The sequence below is a fragment of the Parus major genome, chromosome 1 (assembly GCF_001522545.3).
Source record: "Parus major isolate Abel chromosome 1, Parus_major1.1, whole genome shotgun sequence".
In the NCBI taxonomy this organism is placed as follows: Eukaryota; Metazoa; Chordata; class Aves; order Passeriformes; family Paridae; genus Parus; species Parus major.
Genome location: NC_031768.1, coordinates 94,108,890 through 94,134,369, shown reverse-complemented (window position 1 = coordinate 94,134,369; position 25,480 = coordinate 94,108,890). Strand labels below are relative to the sequence as shown.

Genomic DNA, 25,480 nt, shown 5'->3' with positions numbered 1-25,480 from the left:
TAAAATCTGGTTTCAGATATGAGACAATTTTAGAACAGCCAGAGAACGATGGAAATTGGAAACAACTAAGGGGGTTGCCAGGTATAATAAATTTTGTACAAAATTTGTTCTCATGTAATTCTAGTTTAGTACTGATACATAACCCTGATGAAAGCATAAGGGAAAAAACAGTTATTTGTGACCCATAGTGTGTCTGACTGCAGGAAGATACATCAAATAAAAGTTGAGGGATTCTCCCTTTGGGCATGTAGAACAGGTTCCCTCCAAATGTTGTCACAGAGATTAATTTAGTGGTAAGAATTAAACTTGTCCTGTACTGGCCTCTGTCACTGGGAGCCTTTTGGACACCAAATAGATGCCTCATCTCACTCATCTCCAGAACAAAAGAAAACCCAGACCTAAACAAAAAAAAAAGCCTACTAGAAGTTATTCTGTCACTTATCTTTGTGTATGTATGCAAAACAACATATTTCTGTTCTAAGATTTCTTTTTGATTACATGTTGGTTGTTCCTACATTATGAAGAGTTCTAAGAACCTTGCCTCCTTCCTCTCTCAAAAAGCTCCTTTTGTTTCCTTCATATTCTCATCTTGTAACAAGTTTCCCATGGCTGGCATAATTTCTGTGAGCTGCCTTTATCTTTATTTCAGTTGTAGGCTGGCTTGAACCACAAGCTGCATTTCCCAAAGAATTTTAAGATTATTTTCAGTTGTAACTTCTTATTTATTTTGGGGCATTTGGAAGTGTCCTGCCTAGAAGAATTTCACTTTTTCAGTCAGCCTTGGTTCTTACAGGAATGAATTGTTCATGTCATTGTCACTATATCTCCTATGTTAATAATTGCAGAGTAGAAAAGTGGCATGTGAAGGTCAGTAGTCTTAGTAATGGTGAATCAGTCTACCAAATGCAAATTTGTGTATATATATGTATATATATAGATATACAAATATTAGATATAGATATACAAATGTGTATATATATATGTATGTATGTATATGTATAGAGCTATTTCGTATGAACAAAATTGCATTTACATCAAAACATTACATCCTATATCATCCTATATCATTAAGGTCTTGTTTGCCTTTAAAAATACCACAGTAAATAATGAAAAAATATTAATTAGTTTTGAATATATTAGTTAATAAAGGTGATTATTAAAGGGAACATGTTAAATTATCTAAATATGGCTGTACTCTTTTATGTGAATGTGTATAAACATGCAGATATGTATGTATTAATATGTGTGTTTACATGTATATAATTAGTACAAATATTGATGTAATTAGACTACATGCATATGTTAATATGGAATTTAAAAGAAGTTAGAAACCAGTGCACTGGATGATTTTAAACAGTGATTGATATAAATGAAGAAGTCTTTGTGTGTGTGTGTATGTGTGAAGCAGAAATGGCTTTTTCCATTTTTGCATGGTTCAAAATGAGTTTGAATATAAATACTTCATGACTAGGAAGCCTGTTAGTATGTGCCATGCTGCTGATGTAATACCAAAGCAAAACATGTGGAGAGTTGTGGAATTCCCATTTATTTTTCTATTTTGAGAGCATTTTGTGACTGCTGTGATGCCTTGGATGACCTTGTGGTTGTGTTAATGCTGTAGGTCTCAGGGAAGCAGAGGCAGAGAATTGCTGTGCCCAACAGCATCACCCTGCAAGCGGCGTGTCCTGTCAGCACCTGCCTGCCCGCTCCTCTGCACCTCAAGGCAGATGAAAGTCAACTTTGTATTAATCAATTAGGTTCTGCATTTTCACCAGCTTATTATTAAGGAAGGATTTGTGAATTCTCCTGTTCTGGCAGGGCAAGGTCTCCTGGGTAGCTCAACACCTCAAAGCAGAGCAAACAGTGCTGGTCTGTTACAGACATATTTGTGATCTGTGAGCTTCTGCATTTATTTGCATCAAGTTATGATTTATGCTGTGAATAACCCTGCTGACATCAAGGTAACTCTTTGCAGAGAAAGGTAGACAGTTTAATGTGAGCATGGTTGGCAGAGTCTGGCCTGTGGTACTTCGATGCCTGCAACAAAATGCTCCTGTCATCAGAGGAGCTGACATGGTGTCACAAACAATTACAGCTTGAGACAAGCTGCTGTCCTGACTGGGACGTGGGTGATTGTTTTGGAACAGATAGAAAGTTCTCCAGTTGTATGAAATAAAGATACTCAGGTACTGCAGAAAGATGCTCAGATTTGAACTGACATTTGTTGGGTCTGAGTCTGTGCCCTCTTCTTTCACTTCTTGCTGAGAGCAGAGGACATTGCGCCATGAAGTGCTGTCCAAAACTCAAATGAGCAGTGAACAGGTGGCACATTGTCAGGCTATTTTAGATCATGGAAACCATTTGTCCAGTTTTAGATTGCTATTGCTAGCAGTGTGTCTTTCAGTTGTGAGAAAGAGAAGAGGTTATTTAAGACTTACACGACTCCTGTTTGCCTTTCAGAGCATGCCAAGTGGGATTTCAGAAGGAATGCTTGCAGATCACAGACAGCTTTCCCTGAATCTCTTTGATGCAATTCTCATTTATTTTCAATGTGAAATATTGGAAAGAGCTCACACAGCAGTTCAGTTCAGTGAAACATGCACAGATTCATTTTGGAGTGCGTGTTTGGGGCTCAAGCACAGTGAGCAAGAGGGATAAGGAGGCAATTCTGATTTCTTTGATGTACTTCATTTATATCATCTCTCCACAGCCTGCTTCAATGCAGTGTGTCCAAGACCCCAGGGGTGTGGAGCTGATGTGTGTTAAAGCTGGTTGCTCTTTCAGAATCTCTGGACTCAGAGATACCAAAATACAGCAAAATAAATTTGCCAGAGGAAGGGTGATCCACAGGGAAACAAGCCCATGGTAATGGCCAGTGGTAACACTGAATTACCAAGACAGCTTTTAAACTTTCTGGAGTATGCTGAATGATGTGATTTTTCAGCTTCTTCTAATGAAGTGTTGTATTTGAGATTCCAAAGTAGCTGGAGGACATAAGTGCTCAGTGACTTCGGAGAGGAATAGGCAGGAAGGATCTGCTGCTGTGCAGGGACAACCATATAGTACAGGAGCACTTGGACATCCCCAAGAGAAAGGTATTTGCTCTGTAATGTAAGGAAAAGCTTTGTCCCACAAGCTTTGAGCTTTCTCTGTGCCCTGTTCACCTGCTGCCATGTGTTGGGCTGTGCAGGACTGGGCACACCATTTCTGTGTGGGCTCTGGCACTCGTGTGGCCACAGTCCTTTCAGCTCTGATTTGAGGCTGTGCCTGCAAGGAGAATGGAACAGAGAGGTCAGCTGAGCTGTAATGTTCACTTGCTTTACACATTCCTGCATTTGCTCTAGAGCTGGAAAGCAAGGGCTTTTCTCGGTGAATTCCTATTTTAAGATTTCAGAATGTCTTCATCCTATGTTGAGGTGCAAACAGGTGGTGTCATTTCTTCCATGGCATTTATTTTGTTGTTAATTAAGTTCATTAACATATTTATCTACCCTCTTCACTTGGGAGTCTCTTAGTTGTACTGAACAGAAAACAAATTCTCTTTTCAATTGCTGCTCTCTTTCTAAAGTTCTTGTCGTTTGCCAATAATCTAGTCTATATCAAATAAGATTTCTTGACAAATGGCATCCAACCTGCAAAAACATTCACTGATTTTCTTTACTATCTTTCAACTTCTTAAACTTTCTTGAACTCCTAACAGCTTTCAGAACCCAGTTTAGGGTGCTGATTGTTACACAGGCTTTTCAAGGTGGGAAAAAGGAGTGAAGGTTATGGAATGGTATCTTTTCAGGAATAAATACGTACCCATTTTGTTACCCATTCTGTCACATTAGGATTTTTAAAGCCATTGCCTTATTGCCTCATAATATATAATGCTGCATTTGTAGATTTATAGAGATTCTTCTCTCCCCCCTTTCACCCCCTTACCTACCTTTCACTTCAATTCTTTTGCATATTTTTCACGTACCCTTTCACTTAGTTTTTTTCAGTAGATAGCTATTTCAGCATGGAATTTGTAATTACCAGCTATAACTGATTTTCTCTCTTTCATGTTCTCTGGCCATCAGTTTACTCTGCTCACAACTAATGGTTGCATAGATATAGCTATATCATCTGTACTTGGGGTGATGCTTAAGAAAGCCTTCTATTCCTCTCTTTTCAAAATAAATAACTTAAACTTGAAGCCGTGATTTTACAACTTTGGAATGCAGGAGATTGCAATAATGACTGAATACCTGTTGGGCAGAAATATTCAAATTACAGAAGTTGAATTAATTCAGTTTGATGGATGATAATGCTTCTGACAATAATCAGTCAGTAAGTCAGTCCCCAGTAGAAATGTCTGTGTTTGAAAACATCTAAAGCACTGTTATAACACTGTTGGAGGGAGCTGTAACTGCGCATTTATTTTTTCCCCAAAGTCTCTCTGTTGATAAAAGAGATGAAGAAGAAAATGGATAGAGACACCTGAATTTAAATAGTTGTCTTTTAAAACATAAGTGTGTTTTAGTCTTGTGGACATTCTGCTCAAACTTTGGGAGTGGTGCCTTTGTTTAATTATTGCTGAAGTAAGAAACAATTGAAATATACTTGCAGGGAAAATGTGAATATTTTTTGTACAATAGGACATTATGTCTGTCTTGTAATTTTTCCTCTTTAATGTGTGTCAGTAAGGCATTTGGGAGCTTGGAATGGGAATTTCATCCATTTTTTGTATGTGATGGCTTGGGTTTTTTTTCCTTCATCTGCAAGACTTGTTTTAGTAGGTGGAAGTAACTTTATTTTGAAAGAAACATCAGCAAACTTAGCAAGAAGAATGTATTTGTTAGAGCTGTATTTATTGCCAATCATGAGATTGTATTATTGTGACCAGCTTTCAGCTAGAGATTTTATCCCTACCCTGAATGCAAAGATGGATAGATGGATTTGAAAAACAGTAACAAGAGCTTTTCTTTTTTCTGATTAGATCCTTCAGATGATGAAGCTATTGAAAAAGCAAGTGAGAACAGGACAGCACCATGTCAAGATTCAGATTCCAAACCTGCTGTGAAAAAGAAAAGAAAGCAGGTTTGTAAATTAAGCAATTGTTTAGAACAACGATGATTACACATAGGGAAACATAATCTCCTTTTTTTCAGTAAAGGGACAGTTTTCTTCACTCTCTCTCATCTGCTCATGTATCAATTTACTTTGAATTTTTTTAAATTTTTTTTTGGTTATGTTGCCTTATTTGGAAGTGATCACATTCTAGCACATTTCAGCAATAACTTCCCACTGGTTTTGTGTGAGTTGAGATTGCCAGACCTGTCCTACAAAGTGATTGTCCTGTGGTACAAGCTTGGATGGTGCTACTGAGCATCCTTCTGTCTCTTATACACATCTATCCTACAAAGTGATTGTCCTGTGGTACAAGCTTGGATGGTGCTACTGAGCATCCTTCCATGCAATTTTTTCCCTTTCCCTGCACACACAAAGTCTGGAAAGCTATATTTACTTGTATATATTTTTTAGCCAAGCATGTCCCCAGTTCAAGGTCCAAGCAAAAAAGAATTGAGATTTTCATGAGCTGATGTTTTCTTACCCTTGCACTGCTAAAACCTTCATTTAATGCCAAGAGGACCTGTATTATTCAGCATGACATGGAGTATGCCAAGGAACAGGCAGCATCACCCCAGTTTGAGGGAAAAAGTCATCTAGAGGTTGGCTGATTTTAAGGAGTTTGTTGCTTGAAGGTAAATTTGTTCTGCCTTCCTCATACCACCCAGGAGAATCGACTGAGTGGCTGTCAGAGAGCTAAAATTACATTAGAAGCTATCTCTCCTTGAGGTTATGGATATTAATTTTGACCCTTAGGTCAACATTAAATTCACTCTGTAATGCCTAGGCAATTGCCCAAGTGAAAGCCATTTGCAGGGATGTTCTTTTTTTGTAACAGAGAAGTGTAAACAACATGGTAGCAATTACTATGCTTTTGGATGTCTTTCCAAAGAGACCAAAGGTGAAGTGATCCAAATATCTGAATGAGGTCAATGTTTTGATTAGGAAAGAGAACCAAGCAATACAGGAGAAAGCTGTATTGCCTTTGTTCATGCTCTAGCAGGGGGTCAGATGTTGAGGAGTGAGAATTCTTATGGAGCCACTTTTTATCACTGTTTTCACTTAGGCATTTAGAAGTAGGTTAAGACACTTTGTTTGGAAGGGTTGCTTGACCCTTTTTATGAGAACATCGGAAAGGATAGCCAACACAAGTTACTTGCCAAGGTAGCCTGGGACTGCTCAGCTGTAGCAGAACACATGCCTCTAGTCTTTCTGTCATATAGAGAATATCAGCCTGCATGATGGAATCAGGTAATTTGATGTTTAGGTGTGAAACTGCAAGAGGGAAATACTTTATGGGAGCTCAAAGTCACGGATGGGTTATTGCTCCTCTTTTAGACATACAAAATCAGAGTTATTTATGGGAAGCTGGTGGTTTTGTAGTTCTGGTGCAAATAACAAAACCCATTTTACTCATGCCTGCTTTATTCAGAGGCTGGAAGCTGTTCTGCAATGGACTTGGCACCTTAAAGCCTGTCACGAGACAGCCAAACAGAATTATGAGCATCCATGTTCCTAGTCTGCAGGCTGTCCTCAGGCTTACAGTGCAGTGAATGATCTGTCTCCAGTCTGAGTGACGCAGTGATGTGTTTATTTTGTCACAAACTCCAAAAGTCAGTGTGTGGCTGACCTGGAATGTAAACTTTCACACACATGCAAGACTGTTTTCACTCTACATTTGAATTTCCAGTAACTTTGGCAACATGTAAAGAAAAAAAGCATGTTAGAAATATAATACAGGAAATATTTTATGTTCTGTCTATGATTAACAAACAAGGAATTTATGACATTTTTTGTTCATAAATCACTGGTCTCGGCACAAATTTCCTGTTTTCTGCATTTTAAGAATTTCCATGTAAAAATAGCATAAAAACACAGAGCGCAGGGGAGCCTGTCAAAAACCACTGGTTGTCTGCTTTGTGTCTTGCATAAGAAAAGCATGTAAATGACCTTCTCTTAAGGATGGCATGCAAAGAGCTATTGCATGAGTAGGTAGGCAGCTAATGCTTGGATAAGGGTCAGAAGTTCAGCATAGATCAGATGCTGAAATATTTTAGACTGTGGATCATCAAGGACATGTAAGTTTACAGCCATCCACCACCATGAAATTTCTCTTTTTATGTCATTATTTTTAATGTCTGAATAAAGTGGATTTACTGTTGCTGGGCTAATAATATACTATGCTTAAATATGTATACGCAGTGTACAGGAGGCAATTTGGAGTTTTAACATGCTTCTCTAAGGAAGCAAGGCTTTGACTGTAAGCCTGTTGTGTGCTTGTGTTGCCTGCTGTGTGATTCTGTGGCTGTTGAAAGAAAGGGTTACATACTGCCTTCAAAAAAGAAGCCATTTGGAGGTAGTTTCAAACATTTGAATGAAGGCTTAGCAGTGAGAAGTTCTTTCCTTCAGAGAAATTTTTTCAGCTGTGTGGCACATTTCATTCTTTTCTCATACACCAGTTGGGAGTGTTTGCAGAGTTATGTAAAGCAGTTCACGATGTATAAGAAGGGAGAAATGGGCCCAAAGTGAACAAGTGACATTTTTCAGTGTGCTGGAAGAGTGGCAGCACCACTGAGATGGGGTGAGATTCAGTTTGGCCCTTTTCTGACTTTGATTGCTTGTAGGTAGCCCTTGACTGAAGCAATCCAAAGGCTTGGTCTCTGCATAAAATATGATGTTGAACATAAAATTTATTATTAAAACACCTGGCAAATGGTCTTCAAGTATCTATGGACAGCTGGGATGTGTAAGAGTAGAGCAGAGGGGTAGCTCTGTTTCAGTCTCAATGTCTGGGAATGCTAATGGTTGGGATAAAGAAATGTATGTGTTTTAAAAACACTTGAATCAGAGTCAGGACAGAGTTTTTTAAAATAGCAATGAACCAAAAATAAAGCCAAAAAACTTATATTAACTCTGTAACAATTTTGTTAATTTGAGTTTCCACTTCCCTTCATTTCTAGTGAAGATAATATCTCTTTTTACCTGAGAAAATCACAGGGACAGATCTCTGTTGTTGAGGCAAGATACAATCCCTATCACAACTTCTCGTGGGTTTTGATGCAGGCTGTGTTACATTCCAGCTGTACCTGTAGAGTGCTTTGCTCCTCAGGCATATCTTCTCTGGTAATTCATATGTTTCATTTCAACCCTCAACCAATTTCAGGGCCATAATATACATTATTGTATATACATGCCTTTGCAAGGGCAGTAGCGGTGGCTGCATCACAGCACAGAAAGCAAGAGGTCATTTATTTGTGTTGAGCACAGTGGTTACCTATTTTAATAGCTAATTTAGCAAGGGGACTGGGGAGGAAAAGATAAATGTAGGCATAATATGAACAATTAAACCTCAAAAAATGCTTCTGATAAGGCTGTGAGAGTGGGCTTGGAAAGGCAGGAGAGTGCTGGGTTGGGTCATTTAGCTCCAGTTGCCATGAAGTGTCCTCCTGTTAAAGTGCAAGGAGGGCTCAGAAAGGCCCAGATGCTCTGAACTTCTGTTTGCTTTCCTTTGGCCCTCTTGGCCTGACTGAAGCTGCCTTCCCAAGGGAGCAAAGGAACAGCTTCTCTGGCTTTCAGCTAGGCTCTCTTTCCTGCTGATACTTTTCTTTCAGGCTTTCCCCAGGGAGGAGTGCTGGATTTGCTGTTCCTGAGCTTTTTAGTGCTCCATGTGATGAGGCTTCTCCACATTTTCTCACAAGAGCAGAGTTTTCCAGCCAAATGCATCATAGTAGTGTGGTGCTTTTTCCTGCAGCTCAGCCTGTTTTCCCATTGCTCTTCATCAAGTCACTTATTAACTTCCAAAGCCTGTCTTTGTAGATAAATGTACATTTCCATTAGGTAGAAGGTCCTAAGAAAGAAAAAGAAAAGAGAATTGCTACACTCAAAACAAGAAGAGTCTGTGCCTCATTTCCTCTGTTTTGGACAATTTTAGGTGGCTGAGGACAAATCCTAGCCCTGGATTATGTGAACAGGGACTCTGGTACAAATGGACCAATTCAGCCTGTTCACTCAGGCACAAAAGAGGGTTAATGATAGCAGCAATTGTGTTGGATTATTCTGAAATGCACCATGTATTTTTCTTGTGTGTATTTGATGCTGCCTGGTATGTGGAGACAAAGCAAGAATGGGGTAGGACAAATTTGAAACATGTTTTCCTAAATTTTGCATTACAAGTATAGAAAGAACTCAAGAGCATGATTGTTTACAATTAATCCTGTTCAGTTCCATGTTATTTTTTATCATCTGGATGCTCACCTAGACCCAGTTATTTTAGAATAATACTGGCAAAGTTTAGAAAAACTATCATTCGCAATAGTAGAGATTAAAAATAGAAAATTTAGTGGTAGATTTTGTTTATATTTTCCTCCTGATTTTTTTTAAAGTATCAAAACCTGCTTTTCACCATTTTATAGAATTATGACTACACCCTGAATGTTTCCATTTTCTCTTCTTTTCTCTTGGTTGAAACAACAGTCTCTACCAATTCCATAATTACTTTATATACATATAACTCTAAGGATTTGATTCCTTCTACAGGTCGAGAAGTTCAGTTTTAATTGTTTTTTCCTAGCCCAGCATTACAGTTTTTGTGTCTCTTCTTACCTCCTTTGCCTTCCTTTGGTGACTTTTTTTCCTTTTTTTTTTTCTTTTTTAATGTTTTGCAGCCTACAGAGTGTTTTTTAAGTCAGCCTGAAGAAAAGCAAGAGAGCACTGTAAAGGCAAAGAGGAGGAAGAAGGTATGAGTGTCCTTGAGTGTGTTTGGGGTCTGGGCAGTGGGTTTATGTGCTACTACAGGATGCAGAATGGGGTCAGTTCCATGATGATGAGCAGTAATATGGCCATAATATTGCAGCCTTTTGTAGAGAGGAAGAGAAATTCCTGATTTTTAAACCTTACTTGAGATACCTATTCCCAATCTGACCTGTGGCATTATGACTGTATTCCACTCAAGGGTTGTGTGTGTCTACACCCCACTTGCAAGTGTTGCCCACCAGGAAAGGGTGACAGAAAGGTGGAACTTCAGTTGCTGCAGAATCTGACCCATTCCCACAGTGTGGTCAGGCTCCAGCTGCTGTTACATCTTTTGAGCCAAGGACTGTCCTTCTTCACTCTTCTCCTCATAGCATAAGTATATAAATAAATACTCTGTATTCTCCCTCTGGCCGTGCTCCATCCTTACCCACAACAACAAACACACCCTGCAGTCCAAATGGAGATTATATGGCACCAGGCAAGTTAATTGTCTTTCTGTAGGGGGACAGACTGTAAATAGTTGGCTCCCTCACAAGGCTGAGGGGTGGCCTTTTTATGCTATGTTAGCCCTCTTAATCATCCAGGGAATGGGAAGCAGGAAGAGTGGGATTTTGCTTTCAGTGCTTTCAGCTCTGCTCTGGCAGAGTAAGTACAGTCCTTATTCCCCTGGAGCCAGAGTGAAGGCATGCCATGGCATAGGCTGGCACTCACACCTAGCAAGAAACCCCATTCTCAGGCAAACTCTGCACCTTTGCTTTCAGTGGGCCATGAAGCTGACATACACAGCCCGTCAAAAAATCCCATTAGGAAACATTTGATCTGTGGCTTCCAAACAAACTCCTGTTTCCAAAAGTAAGGAGAAAGGAGGAAAGCCATTTGTTTTTAAGCATCTGGAATGAATTGGAAGAAAAATAATAAAACTTCCTGCATGAGGAACATTTCCCCACAGCTCTCCTTGAAGGAAGAGAGTTTGCTCAGGTGTCCTTACTCTTGCTCCTAAAGAATTTCTCATTGTATCTGGGTTCTCTCCTCCAGAGGGCAATAATTTTTCTGAAGGAACCAAGTGGCACAATGAATGATGTAATGGCCCTGTGGAACAGCATCTTACACTGATTTACCAAGTAAAATGAGCCTGATAGTTCTGTCTTGCTGTCTGCTAAATCAGAGGTTCCCTAATGTGGGTCATTTCAGAGGCAGCTTATGAAGCAGGGCTGGGGAAAAGCATTTGGGGTTGTTGGGAAGAACAATGGAGAGGTTTGCTTATGGACCTCACACAGAGGCTGTCTGTGCTGCTCACAGCCTCTGGTCCTGCTTTGGGAAGACACTTGTTCCATGGCAGGAAAACATAGCAGTGGTAAGCAAAGGGGAAACTTGGGAAGGAATGCTACAGATTCAAGCACTGCAGAAACCTGCAACAGCCAGATGTTCTCTGCAAAGTCTTCCAGGGACTCGAGAGCTTTGGACCAGGGCAAAGCTGGACTGAAAGGAAGGCAAAAACCCATCCCCCACTGTTAAATGTTCAGCTGGGGTCTTGCAAACCCACAGGTGGCTTTTAGCAGGGGTGAAACAGGCAGTGCCGAAGTGGCAATGGCTGGGAGAGGCAGCGCTTGCCTTGCCTTTGCTGTTTTGATAGCCCCTAGATGGGTCTTCCCTGTTCAGCATTCTGCCCCCCATGCTGCTCTTATTGAGGTATTTGGGCTGTATTGGGCAAGAGGGAGAGACGGTGTGGTGGGGGTATGGAAGAGAGGAGGGAGTGCTTGCTGGGATGGAGTGAGGGAAAGAATGGATGGAAGAAGGTATGTCCTCAACATTAATATTCCTGCCATACCTCTCTTCAAAATTTCCATTGATCTTTGCTCACCTGAACCTTAGCCTACCAAACTTAGCCTACCCACCATCCCTCCAAAGCTGCCAAAAATTCTTCCAGACCCACCTCATCTCTGTGAAATAGCCTCAAGAATAGTCTCTTTTGCTCCATCCTAACCACACCCTTCTGCTCCTTTTCACTTCTAGACTTAAGCTACCATGTGTCCCCTTGATGATGAATTCAGTTTAGCTTACACAGCTGAGAAACCTTAAGCCGTCCTTTCAAAAACTAAACACATCTCAGCGAGAACTAGAGAGGCATTGCATTCTTGTCATTCTCTCCAGACTGCCTCTATCCTTACAAATTTGCTGTTTTTTTAAATAGTTAAAATTTGCTTTTCTTAAATGCTGGCAGATCAGTTAATGGGAACCTTGGGCTATTCTACCCACCTGTTCCATTTAATTATGGCAAAAAATACAGCAATCCTTACAATTCAGTGAGAATTCAGTCCTGTTACTTGGTAACATTCCTGATGTGTAAAACACAATCATTATGAACTCATGTTCAGTCTATAAAAATTAGTATTTTTTTAAAAAAATAAATAAAAAATAAATAGAAGTGTAGGAGAAAAAAGCAGCTGTGAATTCTTGCTGCTTGACCTGTTGCTTTGTTGTTTTAACTTATTTTCATCACCCTGGCTTGGTATTCTGTGAATATAGTTAGCCATCTTCCCTCCCAAATATAGATAGATAGTTACCCTGTTTTAATCAAAATACAACCACATCATATATTATCACTCGATTCCTGTTGTTATGCCTAAAGAATAATAAACTAAAACAAATTATGAAAAAAGCCTCAATTTCAAAATTGATACTAAAGGGTAGCAATAGCAAAACTCAAAAAGCATCTTTCAGTTATTTTTTTGTTACAGCATAATTTCAGGTGAGTGCACAAGAATTTTCATGTTCAGGCTCACAGACCATCTTGTCCAAGTATCTCAGCTTGCACCTGAATTCTGCATTTCCTCTAAAGACAAAGGGAATCTTGTCCCATTGTAAGGTATTTTTCCAATTAAGCCGTAATTAAAGTGAAATAAATGTATAAAGATATGGAGGAACATTTATTTACAGTGTTGTTAGCTAGTCAAAGAGCTATATAGAAATACCATATTAACCCATTTTACTTGGATTTTTTAGAAGAAGATTTCTGATGTTCTGCAAAAATCTGCTCCAAAACCTGGTGTCCCTGCAGACCTACAAAATCTGCTTACTCAGCATTTTGGTGAAAACCGTTCCGTGATTGAAATAGAGGAATTACAGCTGCCAGGTAGCTTGTCCTGTATTTAATATAAAAATAATGGTTTTTTTCATGATACTATTGACTTAGTTTTCTGCAGAAGAAAGAAGCTATTTGGGGCATGTCTTGAGTTGTACATTTTAATGAAAGTATTTTCTAATATTTCATTTTCACTGTATATTAATTTCCTGTTTAAGTTGAAACATTCGTTTCATTGGAATAAAAGTGAGGTTTCTTGGAGTAATTGAAATGAAACATTGTTTAAATGTCTCTTTTTATTGTAAGGTATTAATTTCTGGAGCCCACTTTTCTGATAAAAATTTTATGATTCCTAATAGTGGCTCTCAGGATGCTATGAAAGATGCATTTTGTTCCTGGGATTATCTGAGTCAATCCAGATGCATAACAAGGGGCTGACAGAAATAGACAAAGAAATAATGAGGCATCATTCTCATATGGGTATGAAATTTTGAGTGCAGTGGTTTTTCAGGGAATGGCATGAATTGAGGTGATCATTTTTGTCATTGTGTGAGGTGACCAGGTTTTAGCCATAAGGATTCTCTTTGTTCCCAGTATCCTGCCTCCAGTTAAAAGCCAGATAGAAAAGGCAGAAAGCAGGACAGAGCAGATTTAGCTTCTGTCAGTTGGAGGGTGCATTGGAGATGATGGCAACACTGAACTTCTCTGCCTCTCCTTTGCAGACAGAGACACTGTCCATTATTTGTTGGTGGGGTTCATGAATAGCAGCAGCCTGGTGACCAGCCTGTACTCACCTTTGGGACTCCTTGAACTGTCAGTGACCTGTGTCCAGTGTAGAAGCTTTCTAGCCCAGCAGTGCTTTTTCATTTTTCATGCATAATCCTGTCTCTCTAGGTAAATGTGCCCTTCCTTAACCCCCACGATTCTAGGTGGACCCTTCTTTATTTCTGTGGGGCAGTCTCAGCTTTGTTACTGGATCAAGAAAACCTGGAGAAGTCCCATATAGATTTCTTTGAAAAGCTTGTGTTAAGTAATTTTTGGTATATAAGGTTTTTAGGAAATAGTAAATAGCTTTGGTTTCTTTCTTATTCAAAGAGCCCTTTGGGCTACTGAAGTGACCCATTTCCATGTGTTGGATGAAGATATTTTTTCCTTAATTTTTTTGCTGGCAGTTGAAGGCTTAGAGTGCCAAGGAGTTTATGAACTTGTACAGCTGTCAAGTCATTCACGTCAAAGCACTGAGTAAATGACAAGCAGCTACTTTGGAGTTGTGTGTTCCTGTTCACTGACAAAGTGCAGAAGGTCAGGGCTGGTCAGAAAGTCAGCATGGTCTCTTGCTGCAGTCTGTAGCTGTGTGTTTCTCCCCCCATTTCTGAAACTTCTCTTAAAACTGTTGTAAATACTGCAGTGTTGCTGGACTGTTGGTGAGGAGTCAGTGACTGAAGCTGTGTCCTTCAGATGGACCTCTTGAACTGCCAGTCATTAATGAGACCATGTATTCAGAAGATCAGCCCCTGTCCTGCCCCACCAGCGTCAAGTGCATCTTTTAAACATGATTTTTAAAGTACATCAGCTGCTGATCCTTCAGTTGTACTTACTCATTTCCTTCAAAGCTCAGGTTCCACTAAATGTCAGTCTCAGGATTTAACAGGAATCAGTGCAAAATAGAAGCTTTTAGCAAGACAGGACCTCAGCCAGGAATTGGCTACAAACCAAGTTTGTCACACTGTCTGTTCCAATGAAGATTTTGGATTGATGCTCTCAGCATTAGCAAAGTGCACCATGCATGTGAACACGAATAATGTCTTTGAAGAAACCTCCTTAGTTTAGAAAATGTGTCAGCAAACATCTATAGACACCCTGAGAGGCTGTGCTTCATGCAAAATGATGACAAATATGTAAGTGTTCAAAGACAGAATTGTTAATGCTCTGCAGAAGCATGTTGTTATGTCAGGGAAAGAGCCCTTAACAACAGTGGCAAGTTTTCAGAGCATGGAATTTAAATCACCTTTTTAAGAACTTTGATTTTCTATATAGACATGAGAAAGGACCCTCCAAAGAACCTGTTATGGATCCTTATTGCCATTATATGAAGTCAAATGGCATATCTGCCACAGAGAGCTTTTAAAAGACTTCCTGGTTAACATAGTGATCAGGGAAAAGGAGGTCAGCAGGAAATGGAGGAAGAGGAAGGTGCTGAAGTGCAGGGAGGTGTTGCTGTTAGGGTTTATATAGTTAGGTAGATTACCACAATATGAAAGGCCAGAAAGTGAACAAACTTACTGAGAAGTAAAATATTGGTAGATTCTTCCATTTACATGGTATGAATTATTTGGGAGATGTACAGACATATTTTATCATAGGTACATTGAAGGAGCAGCCAAGGAGTGTAAGGCTTTTGGCTAAGGCTTTGATTCATTGTGGCAAAGAGATATGAAAACTTTCTTTAAAGCATGTGATCACACCTGGACCTCAGCCCTGTATTCGAGATTTCAGGCTGGGAGGAAAAAAAGAAATTGCAACTCAGATATGTTACCTTCATTGATTTAATCCATATAAAGTTTCTTCTGCATTAATTTTTGTTTCAGAAATGGTAACTTACAGATGATGGATTTATGAAGTTGGGATTTCATCAATATAACTAGTATTATATGCTGCAAACATATATTCTCCCTTTGCTAATAAACTACATCAACAAAAATCTTTTCTCCTTTATATTTTCAGATTCCTGTTTTTTGCCAGCCAATGATCTTACCCACAGTTTTTCTTCATACCTGAAGGAAAGTGAGTTGAAATGTTGGTCTGGGTGAGATAAAAGTTGTATGAAAAATATTGTTAAGACGATATTGCATTCTTACATGTAGCTCCAAATATTGCTTATTATGAAATAATAATCACTTTAAAGCTTTTAATTTTTTTTTTTTTTTTTATGACAGGGCTTCTTTTTCTGGCTCTTTTTTACTCTGACACTTTTTTTTTTTAATCAAAAAGGTTCTGGGCTTTCTTTTAATTGCTAGGGATTATTTATCAGCAATTTATTGTGGTTTCATGAGTAGGTGTATGTATTATCTTACAATAAAAGTCTTGCAGCTGTCTGCTGACACAAACCAAGAGAATTTTTATTCTCTTGTATATTTATATAGAACTTCTGGCCTGATAAATGTTTCTTTGCAGTTGCTTTTCTCTGATACAAATTGCCATATGTGGCAAATGAAGACAATAGGCTCATCTCCTTAAAAACTGTTGGTTATTAACGCTTATCTATTTTTTTCAGTTATGTGATATTTCTGTATTTTATTTATTTTGGGCATTCCATTTTCCAGTTTCTCAGCCATGACTAAATGCAAAAGTATTGCCAAAGTCCCAGACCTCAAAGGAGTCAGCATGTGTGTTCTTGCTGCTGGCTACCATTCATCATGTACTCTAGTAATTTAAAATTGTGGCATGCAGTACTTTGTGTGGCTACAAGAGCTTTTCCATTGCAGTCTGTCCTAAGTGGGCAAAGCTCCGGAGAAACCACAAGGAGAAGAAGTCGGTGGTGATGCTGGTTCTCTGCAGTTCTGCCCTTCGCTGCTTGGAGCTCATCAAGTATGTCAATAGCAAATGCTGTGTTGGGGTTGGCAGTCGGTCAGGAGTTTTGTCTTGGAACCACAGGCAAAAAGGCAAAACTGGGACACTGTCCTCTGCTAGCCAGCAAATTCACTGACTCAAACTGATGCAATAACCCTTCCTTCTTTAAACTCTGGGAGCGTGGTGTTGGGTTTTGGACTGAAGTAATGCTCAGTACTTCAGTTGCGGGAATTGCTACTTTTGTTAAAAACCAAAAGTAAAGTGTAACCAATTTAGGGGAAACATGGAACATGTTATACTTGGGCACAGAGTAAGCCCATAAAGCATCATGATCCACCACTAGGAAGTCATGGCTTTGCACCAAAGGCAGTGAGGACATGGTGTTTCAGGGCCTCAGATGCCAAGGTGTGTCTGGCCTCCAGGTCTGTGTCACTGTTCTCAGCTGGCTCAGGCTGGCAAAACTGCTGGGCAGAGATGACAGTTCTCAGTGTGCCCTGTCCCCATTCTTTCCCCTTCTCTATCCTCCCCCTTCTCATGCCACAAGTTTTGATGAATTGATGGAAACCTCACAAATTTCATGGTTATTTTCTGTGTCTTGCCCCTACTTCCTATGGTTATCTGTCAGCACAAAAGGAGATGGAGATTTGGGAAGTTTGATTCCATGACACAGATATAAGCACAGATAAGGCAGATAAGTGCCAGTTGTGCATGTAGAGACTGGCACCTGAGACTTAGGTGGTTTAGATGTAGATAAACCTTTAGCTTTGCAAATTGAAAATTTGTTGTACTGCAAGAAGCATGCAGAGCAAGCTGTCTTAAATGGCATTCAGCAAATACTGAATATGTTGTCTCCTGTTTGATGAATACAGAACATAGAGTTGTTATTGTGTGCCAAAATGGAGTGTTAGAAAAACAAGTCAAGGTTTCTAACAAATTAATTTGGTTAACTGGAATTTGAACAATTTCTGCAGTAAAGACAGAGGAAGCCTATATTTTCCCAGCAGCCATGCTGCAGGAAGACAGTAAAATGTAGATTTGTCCATACACAGACCTTGCCTTTTGTGCACACACGCTCATTTTCATTAATGCCTCTGTCTGAGTAAATGAATTATTTATTAATTAGGATTTGGTGATTAGCCAGTTTTGCTAGCAGTGAAACCACAGGCCATAATATTAAATATTATCTCAAAAGCTATCTAAACAATATTGCCCCCTACTGATATCTTCCATTGCATCTGTCCAGTTGTTGATCTCTGTTGATGAGTAGCAAACAAGAATTTACATAGTGTTCAGAATACAAGCAGGGTTCACTGGGGGACTCTGTGTGTCTCAAACATATTGAGAAATGCCAGTTAATTCTTCTTTCCTCATGTGTGGTCTTAAGCCCAGCCCTGCTTCTTGCATTTCATTGTTCATTTTTCTTTATTGCTAGGTCAATGACAGCATTTAAAGGAGATTGCAGAGTCCTCAAGTTGTTTGCAAAGCACATAAAGGTAAGGAATTTTAGTAGAGCAAGTAAACAGCTAAATAGTGTGAGACCATTTTCTTTTAAAATCCTTTGGCAGCAGTGCCTTTCATACAGTGTTCATATGAAACTCCCTCCTTTAGGTAGTGCTTCCTTTGGTAACTCATTGCTGCAGTGTGAGGAATTTCACTACCACCATCTCCAGTAGCTCTGTGCAGAATGGAAATGATTGTGCACATGCTGAGTTTTACTGTCCCATGCTCCTATCAAGTGTTCATTCACACACACAGGTCTGTGGAGGCAAACTGTACCAGCACCCACATTTAGATTCTGAAAATTGAATCCCCAGTATCCATACCCATTAAAAAGCACAAATTATGGGGATGTTTGGAATAATGAGTGGACACTTGACCTTTGATTTAAATGCTTTCAAGCATACAAATGTCTTTTTCTTTATTTCACCTTCTTCCAGTATCTTCATCTTGAAGGACTTCAGAGTTAATTCAAGTTTTTCAGTATTCCAGAGAATACTGAAGGAATTGCTGAATTCCTTCAATTAAAAGCTGAAGGAATCTTGCTGTCCTCACCTCCAAAAATAGTTGGTGCAACAGCAGATTTTTGAAGTTAAAAAAGATTGAACTTCTAGAGAAGTGTGATGCCCAGCTGGCTTGTTATATTTTTTGAACTTTCTTCCAGATATAATCATCTGACAGTTTGAAAGACAAATATAATTTGTTATTTGATGGTGTTCTAGAAAGAAATATGATAAGATCTTCAATTTATTTGCAACTCTTGAAGAAGAAATTTTAAAACAATTATGGGTTTACTGTGATTTTTCTTTCTCTCTTCAAATTAGATACAGGAACAAATGAATATGTTGGAGAAAGGCGTGTTCCACATTGGGGTTGGAACTCCAGGGAGAGTGAAGGCACTAGTGGAGCAAGGTAGGAAAGCAAGGAGGGTTTCCTCCCTAGGTATTTTATATTTGGTCCCATGAGAAGTGAAACTTCAGCTGGTTTTTTTAGGCTGGCATGAACATGTAGATTTGGCTGACATAGTTCAAGTTAAGAAACAGAGCCACACTAAACTCAGTGGTTCTGTTTCTTCACTTGTGCTATGTCAGTCAAAACAAAGTCAAGGTTCCAGTACTTTGTTTTATGATGACTTTAAGCTGGCATAAGACAGTATTAGCAGAGAAAGGCAGAGTAATGTCTCAGCTGCCAGCCAGTGCTTATTCCCCCTTCCTGCTCCCTGTGCAAGCCCAAGAGTCTGTTTGGCAGCTCAGTGAAATGACCCAAATTAAACCAAAACCAGTGTGCACACAAAATCAGGTAATGAGCAGGCAGAGGTGAGGGATTTCCTCTTTTGGCAAGAATAGTGATTTATGCTGACTTGAAAGTGATTGCAAAACCATAGTGTGAGATTTAAAGCTCCAGGAAACCAAACAAGTGCAAGTGGATCAAAAGGAAATAGTGGCAGAAGTCACTGTATCATATGTCATTCTGAACTCAGTGTAAACTTTTGTGAGGGGTAGATGGAAGATCTACTTGCTGATTTGATGTTATTTCTCATTTGCCTTTAATAAAATTAATTATTCTATATAAATCTCCTTTTCTCTTCCCACATTTGAAGTATTTTTAGTTACTCAGTAAACAGTATGTTCACAAAGAAAAAGAAACAACAAAATGACAAGATGATAAGGCAATTCTTTCCATTCCTCTTATGCAAGACACTGCATTGCTCTGACTCTGGTCTCTTGGTCAGGGACTGGCAGTGGTTTGGGACTCTACTGCTCCTTCCAAAAGAGTGCAGGGGCACCATCATTTTGTTGCTTCCACCAGCACTGAATGTTAGTGCTCAGCACATCAGCACATTGCCATGAGAGTGGTGAGGCACTGGAGCAGGTTGCCCAGAGAAGCTGTGGCTGCCCCATCCTTGGAAGTGCTAAATTTTATCCCGAGCTCTAGTTCTTTTTTGAGAGTTTAGTGTTGCAATGCCAGGTCACTTAGAGAAGGGAGAAAAATCAAAAATGATGGGAAAAAATGGTGAGAGTCATGTAGAAGATTAGGGAAAAAACAGGAGAACGGCTGAAAAGCAAGTTCAGAAAGGACCTTTTTTTCCACAACCATTTATTTGAAGGATAAAGGAATTTTTCAGCAGCACCACTGACCTGACTCATATTCACATAGCACCCTGTCCTGTAAATTGCTGAACATTGTCTGTTCCTGATAACATCATTTTTCAGGTTAGGGACCTTGTAACTTACCAGTGACATCAGCTGTGGAAATTCAACTCCTGTGGTTTCATCAAGAGGAAGTTTGAGGAATTACTTTCTGGCAGGATGTTAAGCTCTTGACAAGTCTGGCAACAGTAGTTGCTCTGCTTTTGTGTTTATCTTCCAAAAAGGCATGGGATTATGTGGCTAAGGGAGTTTGCAGTGTCAGTGCAATAGATTTCCAACCAGCAAATGTAGTACTTAAGTGTTCAAAGATTAGTTTCCTTGGAAACCGACAGAAAAAGATGTAAAAGCCAAAAATCATTTCCATAAACACATGTCATATTATCTTGGTAGTGAAATTTATGTTGCCTTTTTAGATGCCCTGTGCTTGAATTCCACTAAATACATGATTCTGGATTGGAACTGGAGAGATCAGAAGCTAAGGAGAATGATGGACATCCCTGAGGTATTGTATAAGCACCTGTATATGTTATATTCTGTGTATTCATTACTTTTGTCAGTAATTCTCAGGTCTTGGTCAGTAAAGTTTTCTTTCTGTAAAGCTGTCTTCAGTGGTAAAGGAACACAAAGAAGGAACACATTCACTGAGAAGTCTGTTCTCTTGGGTCTCAAAATTATCTCCTGAAAAAGAACTTTTATTGTTGCAAGTCACAGCTGTGACTTCTATGGTTGAGCTGTGAGTTTCCCCTGTTTATGCTCGATGGATGTTCCACCTGTGCCCATGAAGTTCCTTCAGCAGGAGGACTTTGTACAGAGTCCTAGACCTCAGCAAATTAGAGAGATGGGCATCACCAACTGTGTGAAATTTAAAAAAGGTTAGATCCTGGTGCTGGATGCACCTGGCATGGGGCAACCCTGGATGTATGGACAGACTGGGGAATGAGATGCTGGAAAGCAGTGCCACGGAAAGGGACCTGGGGGTCCCTGGTCTGTGGGAAGTTGAATCTGAGTCAGCAGTGCCCTGGAGCCAGGAGGGCCAACCCTGTCCTGGGGGCATCAGACACAGCATCACAGGCAGGCAGGGGAGGGGATTGTCCTGCTCTGCTCTGAGCTGGGACAGCCTCACCTCCAGTGCTGGGGGCAGCTTTGGGTGCCACAATGTAAGAAGGATACAAATTTGTATACAAAGCTTCCAGGGAAGGGTGATGAACATGGTGAAGGGCCTGGAAGGGAAGCCATGTGAGGAGCAGCTGAGTTCATTTGGTCTGTTCAGCCTGGAGAAGACTGAGGACAGTCTTCTGTCTCACTGCAGTCTGGAACTTCCTTGTGAGGGTGAGAGGAGGCACAGGTACTGATCAGTGACAGGACCCAAGGGAAAGGCCTAAAGCTGTGTCAGGGGAGGTTTAGGTTGGCTATCAGGAAAAGGTTCTTCACCCAGAGGGCGGCTGGGCCCTGGAACAGGCTCCCCAGGGAAGTGGTCACAGTACCAAGCCTGAGAGACTTTAAGGAGTGTTTGGACAATGCTCTCAGGCACATGGTGTGATTCTTGGGGTGTCCTGTGCAGAGCCAGCATTTGGACTTGATCCTTGTGGGTCCCTTCCAATTCAGCATATTCTGTGAGTCAGTGAAAAGTTTCCTCGAAAACTAAACAAAATTAAATAAATCTATGTTTCTCCACCTGAGAGCAAGATGGCATATGAGTAGATCTAAGGACAGTTCTCTTGGGTTTGGTTTTTTTTTTCATCCCTGTCCTTTCCTTTTTTCCTTTCTGTTTTTTTTTTTTTGGTAAGAAAACTTAGAGACATCCATCATTTGTACACTCCTTCCAAGATAATTCCCAATAATGCTTTCCAGCTCTGTAATCCAGCTTTTCTATTTCCTGCTATAACAAGCTTACATATTTACAGTATGTTGTGGGGCATCACCTATGGGTAGCCAGATGAAGAGGCAATTTCATTCATTAGTGCTTGTTAGAAAGCTCCCAATTTCCTGCAGTGTCTTCAGGTTTTGTACATTTACAGCAGGCCCATACAAGGAAGGAGTCTCCAGGGAAAAGGACTTCTTTTGCATATAGACATTAATCTGTTTCAAAAGGTTAACAAATGATCAGTCATTAATCCATCTATGTACTTGTCTAAGTATTTGAATGTGCTGTATTTTACAGCCCCACAAACACAAAACAACAACAAAAAATACATTGAGGAAATGAAATAGCAAAGAAATCCTGCCTTTGCTTTTTTGGAGGCCAGGAGGCTCCCTCTTGTGGTTAATACATAAGGTTTTTTTTGTATGGTGCTGGCACTTACCGGTAACTTTTTTAAAGAACAGAAAACATGAAGTGACAGACAATTCAGTACAAAATCACAGGCAGTGCAGAAGGTGTTGATAGCAGTGGGATGGATTTGAAGTCATCTGAAGTCAATATCCATAAAGTAGACCATAGGTGATCCACCTCCAAAAAATGAGAATTATGTTGCCAGTATTTCATTTTGTGCCATTGCAAACCTCAGCAATAGCTTTCAGCTCACTATAGGCAGCATCATAGCAGTTCTGTGTGTCTGTCTAGAAATGTAGGCAAAAGTTGTGACTCCAAGTCTATTTTATTAAGGTGAAATCCTAAGGCTATCTTAGCATAAAAAGTTAAAGCTTTGTTCAAGTTAAATCCAGGTAGGTAAGAACATTATACCATCATAAGATGTGTTAGGGTAAACAATAGTTATTTATGTGTGGATACAGAATAGTGAATATGTGATTACATTAAAGTCTTCAAACTGCTCTTGACTCAGGTAACACATCATAAAGAAAGGTTTTTGACATCTGGAGCTTTATAAGTGTAGTATCTTGCAGATAGGTGTTTATCCCACTGCAGACATCAGGAAGATTCCTTAAAGTTATTTATGAGGAATGTCAACAGCAAAAGGCACCCAACTGATGTTTTGGTGATAGGGCATCTTAATACCACATAGAAACCAATGGCATGTTGTAGCAACTCGTGGGCTTCAAATTTGGAATACAGTCTTAGTCAGCTTTTCTAATTATATAGGAAAATGTCAAATACATGCTATGAATAGTCATAGGTTTTCTCAGAGAGAGTAAGTACAGTACCAAAGACAATTCAGAAAACTGGCTGTTTGATGTACTCATTTCTTTCACCTGTGTTTGTTATGGAGGTAAAATTGTACACTTAAAATTAGAAGCTCAGCAAACTGGCCTATTTTCAGTGCAAACCTCAATTATCAATAATTTCTTTGCATACTCAGGTGCAACGTTGCTAAATTTCATTGCATTTGCACCAGAAAGCAAGAATAGCTGGAAGCACATGTCCTTTGTACTTGCTGTTTTTGTAGCCACCCGATGTTCAGTGGAGAATTATGTACACAGTGGTATGTTCTGATAAATATATGAATTTAAAAACACATGGATCTTCCCACGTGGCAGTTCTGTATCCCATCATACCCACAATGGATGCTGCCCTGGTCCAGTGCTCTGTCAGCTGCCTCAGCATCTCATTAGTTAATGCTGCTGGATTTTTTCATTCTCTGTTTCTGTGTCCCACTTCATTCATCCCAAACAATGGAGAGAGAAGGAGATAAAAAGAAACCACCCAAAGAAACCACTGGAGGAGTGAATGGTTTATCAGACTTTGTCTTGGCACACTGTCTGACTAAAAATTGATTGTATACTTTTTGATCTGACCAAAGGACAAACTTCCTGCTTTGAAAGCTTTTTGTACAGATGTTGATGGCAATACAGAGCTGTCTCAATTCCTCAAATTACTTGTTCCTAAGATTCAAGTGAAGTTTTTTCAACAAAACCCAATATTGTATTGTCTGCAAACAATACATACACAAAGCCTTCAGTAAATTTGAAAATTGGGAAAGTTTAAGTTTCAGATTTTATGAAAATGAAAAGGTTTGTGAGAAATGGACTTGTGATAGAAAGACAACTGTTTTCACCTTCGTGTAGCACATCCAGTCTGAAATTGAGGCTAGCCAGGCTTTTGTACATCATTTATTTCTCTGCAAAGTGGAGGCACTGAAGGATATAATCCTGTGAGAAAACCTGCAAACAAGTTATTTCTGAGTGGTAAGAGAGAGCTATAAGGAAACTCTGGACTAACCATGATGATAAAGAATCTCTTGTTCCCTCTGAAATATGTAGTCAATATTTACTCTGCAATACATTTGTTTTATCTCTAGATAAGCCATAAGCTGCAGCCATATCAGCATCATAAACCAAAGTACTTTGTAGGCAGCACAGAGCTGACCTTCATGCTCACTTTCATTCAGGTATCTCAGACACTGACAGGGCTGTGGCAGGTGCACTGCCCTTGATCTGCTTTATGCCATTTGTTACTCTGCAAAGTCCTGCAGGGATTCTCTAGCCCAGGATGGGCCTTTTGCTGTGGTGTGCTTTATCAGCTCTGCCAGTGACAACCTTTCTGTCTCTGTGTGAAATGGGAATTCAGGGCTGCAGGGCAAATGATGGGTATTTTAAAAAATAGAAATGTTCTAGAGGACCTTGTATAGGAATCTCTAATTTCTAGTCCTGTAGTAAGGTGCCTGAATAAATAAATAATGGTATCATTATCAGTAACTTTTTATGCTTTCTCTGGTTTTTATTTTCTTTAGATAAAGAAAGAAACAATTGATCTACTGGAGAAGAATATTATAAAGCTGTGCAGAGATGGATTTGTGAAGCTGGGACTCTTTTAATGAGTTTACCAACAAGGAAGTAATTTGCAGCTGCATTTTACTATTATCCTGCCTGCAACTGAATTTTGACTTTTCAGAGGTCTTAATACAGAAGGCACATTGCAACTTTTTCTGAGTTTTCTTTTAATAAAAACCCAAATTTTGCTTGTAGTTCTAGAATTATTTTTATTGCAGGAAAAATGTCATTCTGAAATTGATGTTACCCTGCTTCCACCTGCTAGATTTACTCCTATAAGTAAGACTTTGAAGATGGGCAATCATGGGTGTGAAAGTCTTTGTACAGCTATGGCTCAGTTTTCTGTTCCCTCCCTGTGCTGTCCCAAATGAGATATGCATTTCTCTCATGAGAGTGGTAATCTAGGTCTTGCCCTTGGGGGTCTTTAAAAAAGTTGCATGAGTTTCAGTAACATGTTGAAAAGGTATTTTTCACATGTTTGGTCTAGAGCTGGACAAATGCTGCTTTTTGCTTTTACATGATAAATTATCTGTATATTATGCTGAGATTTTATTTTGGTTAAACTGTTGAAGTGTGCAGAAAAGTATTCTAATGTTTGTCCATTTAAATTAAAATGAGGTGCTGTCTGGGTGATTCTTTTGTCATTGTGGATAGTAGGGAATGG

The 25,480-nt window shown here is 39.5% G+C and overlaps 1 protein-coding gene across 4 annotated transcripts in view; it reads left to right on the top strand.

The window, feature by feature from the left end:
* Positions 1 to 25,444, top strand: part of CMSS1 (cms1 ribosomal small subunit homolog) — a 220,828-nt gene extending 195,384 nt beyond the window's left edge. For all 4 annotated transcript variants that reach the window (XM_015621617.2, XM_033517680.1, XM_015621634.2 and 1 more), the window contains exons 2-10: positions 4,967 to 5,067; positions 9,762 to 9,833; positions 12,853 to 12,982; positions 15,656 to 15,715; positions 16,417 to 16,519; positions 17,934 to 17,994; positions 18,823 to 18,910; positions 20,562 to 20,650; positions 24,777 to 25,444. In XM_015621617.2, coding sequence (XP_015477103.1) covers positions 4,967 to 5,067; positions 9,762 to 9,833; positions 12,853 to 12,982; positions 15,656 to 15,715; positions 16,417 to 16,519; positions 17,934 to 17,994; positions 18,823 to 18,910; positions 20,562 to 20,650; positions 24,777 to 24,860 — 788 coding nt within the window. In that variant the 3' untranslated portion in view covers positions 24,861 to 25,444. The remainder of the gene's footprint in view (positions 1 to 4,966; positions 5,068 to 9,761; positions 9,834 to 12,852; positions 12,983 to 15,655; positions 15,716 to 16,416; positions 16,520 to 17,933; positions 17,995 to 18,822; positions 18,911 to 20,561; positions 20,651 to 24,776) is intronic.
* Positions 25,445 to 25,480: the final 36 nt, after the last annotated feature.